General features: G+C 32.2%; 1 protein-coding gene across 2 annotated transcripts in view; it reads right to left on the bottom strand.

Moving 5' to 3' along the window:
- Positions 1–548: 548 nt before the first annotated feature.
- Positions 549–6000, bottom strand: part of METTL25 (methyltransferase like 25) — a 100134-nt gene continuing 94682 nt past the window's right edge. Inside the window, exons 10-12 of one of the 2 annotated variants that reach the window (XM_039223992.1) lie at positions 3965–4039; positions 3315–3386; positions 549–1411 (exon numbers count right to left, since the gene is read on the bottom strand). In XM_039223992.1, the coding sequence (XP_039079923.1) occupies positions 1319–1411; positions 3315–3386; positions 3965–4039 (240 nt within the window). In that variant the 3' untranslated portion in view covers positions 549–1318. The remainder of the gene's footprint in view (positions 1412–3314; positions 3387–3964; positions 4040–6000) is intronic. The other variant, XM_039223993.1, reaches the window with a different exon arrangement.

Below are 6000 nucleotides of genomic sequence, written 5' to 3'. Positions count from 1 at the left end.
GTTAGAAGGCTCTCTCAGTGGATTCTGCGTCTTTTTTCTCCCAATCTCTCAGGTTTTGTAAGGTTTCCAAGGTCTTCGGATCTTTTCTGTGTGATGTATGGGCGCGAGTGCAAGTACGGAGCTCCTTACTTCTCCGCCATCTTGCCCTCTCTCCAAATGTTGATAATTATTGAAGTATGGGATTCGTTAGACTCTACTCTTCACTTCTGAACATATTTGAAATGTTCCATAATAAAAAGCATAAAAAGTGGCTAATTTCTCTAGTATTGTACTACCTATACAAAGTATCTGATCCTTCACATATATACTGGCTGCAAACATCCTATCACAACCCAAAGCAAAAAAATTATTCTTTCCATCTGTGGATAGACTCTAAAATTTAAGAGAGTAGTTACTTCTTCTGCTGGGAGAATTTTATAGTCTTTTGCTGAGCATCAAGGAAGATTTTGCCAACTGCCCATATCTTCTGTGTACATTAGAAACCTCAAGATTTCTTTCATTTTTTTACAAATAGTTTATTGTCAAATTAGTTTCCATATAACACTCAGTGCTCATCCCCACAAGTGCCCTCCTCCATGCCCATCCTCAAGATTTCTGCACATGAAAAGAACCCGTACCACACTGGGCATAGCCCTGGCCTTCTTTCATTCAGTCTTGCTTTTCACAGATTGGCTTTCTACAGAGCACAAGGTAATTTCATCTCTTTATAAGATAGATAGCTTCAAGATTCCTTAAAGTGAATCTCACAAGATGCATATTCCTTTAAGGGCACAGAATATTTTCTCATGTAACTTAGATGAAAACACATATTCAGCACTTTTTGTATCTGCCTGGCTCCTGGGTGTTTTGTTCTTTTTAGGATTTTTCCATCCAGATTACATGGAAAATCCTTCCAAAATCTGGAGGAAAATGCAAATGATTTTCTGTACTAATTTTATTATATATACACCTATATCTTTCCTCTGTCAGTAAAAGTTTTTAAATCAATAAAAGTCAAAATGTGGTATGTAGCAAATATTAAGGGTCTCAAATACTTAAAAGGAAACAGGTCAGATTACAATGTCCTATTGACATATGAACTCAGGAATGTGGGTCAATACTTTTTTTAATATTTTCATGAGTTCTTATTTTATTAATGTATGCTTTGACAATGGAAAAATGGATTATGATATTCTGTGGTTAGCTATCATTGCATTGTTTATTTAAAATATAGAGCAATGTTTTTCAAATATTTACATAACATCATAAATGTTTAGAAGAGCAAAATTAGTGATAGTTTCCACAAACAGATACATCTAATACCTTGTTTCAACTGAAATCATTGCTGCTTCTTCAGAGCAATAATAGCATAACATCTGGGAGATTTCACAGGATCAAACAACTTCACAAGTGCAGACCAGGCAATATCTTCCTGCAAATTGATAAGTGATTTAAATACATAGCAAGTTGTTGAAGATAAGAATGAAAGAGGAGTCAGGTTATATATTGTAATATAATATAAAAACAACATAAAAAACAAAGTATATAAAAGAAAATTATTCTTTGCTGAATGAATATTTAACAATTTGACCTACAGGAATTTATGTTGAGGAAATAAAGATGTACGTAAGATAGTAAACTACACAGTTACTTTGCTGAAATTGTGAAAAAGTGGAAGTGGTAGAAAAAAATTGGGTATTACTTAAAGAAATTGTTATATGATGAAACATTATTGAGCTTCAGTAGTATATTTAATGAGATGAGAAAATCCTTTTTTTTTTTTACAAATAGTTTATTGTCAAATTAGTTTCCACATAACACCCAGTGCTGAGATGAGAAAATTCTTAATAAAATAAATGAAACAGATTAGATGCAAAACTGCACTTATAATTTGATTCCTTATTCTTATCATCATCTTATCTTAGTTTATCTTAGAGAACAGGGAGGGGTAGAAGGAGAGAGAGAGAGAATCTTGAGCAGGGCTCTGTCTCTGGACTGTGAGATCATGACCTGGGTCAAGATCATGACCTGAGCTGAAATCAAGAGTCAGACAGCTTAATTGACTGAGCCACCCAGGTGCTCCAGATTTTAATTAAAGCAGAAATAATGTGCTCATACATATGTGTGTAACATACATACATTAGAAAGAGGCACTAGAAAACAAAATAAAAATTTAAGTTAGTGCTGAAAGATGGGACTCTTTGTTATTTTTAATTTTCTTGTTTATATTCATTTAAAATTTTCTGACATATATGTGTTACTTTTATAATAATAAAATATTGTTTAATAATATTTAAGATATTACTATTTAAGCAATATTTTATTAACAAGTTAATATTTATATGTTTTCTATTATTTCATTACCAATCTATTAATCTTTGTGCATACCATTTACTTATTTAATTTAATTTATTTTTTTTGCCATTTACTTATTTTATTTAGGTCAATAGAAATTGTTTTGAAAAGGGAAATAATGAGTACCTAGTAAAACAGGCCTGATTCTGTCATCTATGAAGTTGGAAACCAAAGGTTGCCAGTGATTTTGAGTTAAGAGGTAGCTTAAGAAAGTACACAATTATCCAAATATTTAAAAATTGTTTTTTCCATAAAAATATAAATTAGAACAAAAGCAAACATTTATTAAAATCCATTTGTTCCAAGTAGCCTGTTGAAAAGAAGAAAGTAAAATTACCCATTCTGATAAAGCAAAATTGTTAAAATAAGGGGCTTATGGTGGAAACATGAGGCTGAATCCATGTATGGGTTTAATTTAAACAGTCCGTTCACATAATTATTTTGATCACAGCTCAGTGTAAAATCTGCAAAAGAATATTTCCCTTAAAGATAAGCAAAAAACCAGGGTTTTGGGGCATTCAACATAGATTAAAAAAAACCAAGGCTGTGAAAACGCAAAAGCAATTTTCACTGATCAGAAATTTTTATAATGCAGATTACATATGTGCAAAATCCAAAAGTGATTTAAAAGGTAACTTCTCATTAAATGAAACATATATATACATAATATCTTTTACATCTGGCCTTTATTAAATTTAGCTATATGTCATATATGATGGTTGTGTTCACTGCCTACCATATAGTAATTAGCATACAATTAAAAGAACATAAACTTTATTATAATAGGTTTGCTGAAAACATCTGTTGTACACAGGTTTATGTTTACAAAGAGATGGAATGGATATTTAAACTTGGAAAATATAATGAGAAAAAATATCTGACTAGTTGTATGTAAAAGAAACTTATCCTAGATAATAGTGGGTCCATTTACTAGATTAAATAAAGATATTTGTTATGTATTTGAAAACATTACAACTTACCTGCTCTTTCAGATAGCAAAGGCGATCCAGAAGAATCAGTGCCTCTATACAAGGAGCCAGAACAACTTTCAGCTAAAAGAAAGGATAAGACAGGATGGCAGAACTTTAAAAACAAAAACAAAAACAAAAAAAACTCCAACTAGCTCCACACTTATGTTTAAGAAAATGCATCTATAGAAATTTATATAGGGCCACATCTCCAATACTAACTGTATATATTCAAAAAATGAATACAGCAGAGATCAAAATTCTTCTTTAATAATAATAGGAAAAGAATGTCCTTTGAGTGTCTCTGAGGTAGAATCCAAAGGCAGTCATATGTATGTGATAGAGAGCTTTCCGAGGTACTAAGAATGAAATTCATTAAAAGGCATGCTGGGGAAATAACTGCATTGAGACCAGTATGTGTTCAAAGAACTCTGAAATTTCTTCCGTGCATTTATGGTACATTTTAAGAGAAATCTACCATGTGTTCTCTTTATTACATTACTGACACCTAATATAGTTCTGAAATAGGAAATGATCCAAAACGGTTTTTCTACAGTAAGAAAAAAATAACATAGATTGGTTGGTCCCATAATAAAATTTAATTGAACCCTATTCAAGTTTAGCAACAGATCCAATTTAATATGTTTAATTCTGAGATTTACCATATTAAAAGCTTCCAGCTCACTCATTCGAGGCTTATACTTCTCGTAGTAGTCCATTATAACTTTTTCTGGCAGCTTCAAGAAAGAACAGCAACAAGAAATTTAACAACAGTTAAAAAGATCGCTTTTCCTTATCAAACATACCCTAAAGTAAAACCAACACTAATAATTTAAAACAAATTTAGGTGTCTGAAGAACTCTAATGATATGAATGAAGAAAGTCAATAAACTAAGTTCTTTCATTAATATCTTCCGTACCTATTCAGCATATCATAAATAAAAACAGCAGTAACATCCTATTGTTTAATTTCAACAAGTTGATGAAATATCTACTTTAACTTGTTTCTATGCTTGGGGTACATAGTAGGTGCTCAATAAACCTTTTTTGAGTAAAATTAAAAATTTAAAATGATATATCTAAAACTACATATCCTAGAGAATAATTCAAAGGCAACAAAAACACAATAAGGACATAAGTTCATATTTAAGGTAATGCCCTCACGTGACAAATCCATCAACAAGCATTATTTTCTGTTTTTTCTAAAAAATATAGGATCTCCACAGTACAATGAACTGTTGTGGTTAGCAGGCCACTTTTTAGAACATATATGGTTCTGTTCACAACAGTTGAAATTTGTTTACTGAGTCAATTGTATTTGTTTCTAAACTTATTATGCCAGTTATGGCACTGTGATGATATAGGTAAATATTACATAACTCATGAAATATTAATGCAAAAGGAAAAGTTGTTTCTATAAATTGGATGCCTTTGTAAAAGGATTGATAAAGGAAAGTCACTAAGAAGAAACTGCTGTCAAATTACATGTGGTCAGGGCCACCTGGGTGGGTCAGTCGGTTAGATGTCTGACTTCGGCTCAGGTCATGATCTCACAGTTTGTGGGTTCAAGACAGCTAGCTCAGAGCCTGGAGCCTGTTTTGGATTCTGTGTCTCCTTTTCTCTGTGACCCTCCCCTGCTCATGCTGTCTCTCTCTCTCTCTCTCTCAGAAATAAATAAAAACATTAAAAAAATTTTTTTTAAATTACATGTGGTCAAAACACATGAAAGTCTGTATAAAAAGACTAAAAAATCTGAAAGGATTTGTACTCAGATTTTCTTTGTAAAAGTCTAAACAAAATTATTATTTATCTTCAAAGTTTCTATTCTTTTACTGCATTAAATTTCTTTTGAATTTAAAAAGTATAAAAAGGTAATGGTGAAAAATAAGGTTTTGTCTCAATTTCTAGTGCAGCTTTGCAGAAAAGATGTTCCCTTTGGTACAGAACCCAAGTAGATTTTACCTCCTTCACCAACCCTTTTATTTAAAAAAAAAATGTTCTTAAATTATTTTTTAAATTATTTTTTATTCTCAGGTTAATTAACATACAGTATAGTCTCGGCTTTCAGGAGTAGAACAGTGATTTTTCTCTTTCATTTAACACCCAGGGCTCCCTAAAAGGTGCCCTCCTTGATGCCCAACACCCATTTAACCTACCTTCCACCACCATCAATCCTGTTTATTCTCTGTATTCAAGAGTCTCTTATAGTTTGTCTCCTTCTCTGTTTTTATCTTATTTTTCCTTCTCTAGCTCTTTTTAAAATCTTGCCCATCTTTGAATCAAATGAATACTCCTGAACCAAATGCAGTAGCTTATATTGGACTGGATCCAGGCCTGCACTTTAAGCCAGCAAGACTTCTCATCTCACAAAATTGTGTATGTGTTTGAATTATAGGCTTTATTTAGTCTTCTCTCCAGCCATCTGAGGTCAGCAACTACAGGACAAGTCAGAAGTCATCATCTTTTTCTGATCCTGCCTCACCAGCATACTGCTTCCTATAAATAAGGCTTTTCAGTGTGATTCCTTGGGTTCTCCAATATTCTCTGTTTCTCTTTTATGCCAAATTGGGAATCATGATCCTGGTCATCAATTGCATTTGTTCCAAACTAGGAATTGTTGATTTTGCTCCTTAGAATATTCCAGTCTAGAGAACTGTGTTGCTGGTTTTGTCAGTGATCTTTAACCCTGGTAATTTTC

Source organism: Hyaena hyaena, unplaced genomic scaffold, assembly GCF_003009895.1.
Source record: "Hyaena hyaena isolate Hyena2069 unplaced genomic scaffold, ASM300989v1 scaffold_1515, whole genome shotgun sequence".
NCBI classification, from domain to species: Eukaryota; Metazoa; Chordata; class Mammalia; order Carnivora; family Hyaenidae; genus Hyaena; species Hyaena hyaena.
The sequence above is the reverse complement of the archived record's forward strand: the minus strand, read 5'-3'. Positions and strand labels throughout refer to the sequence as shown.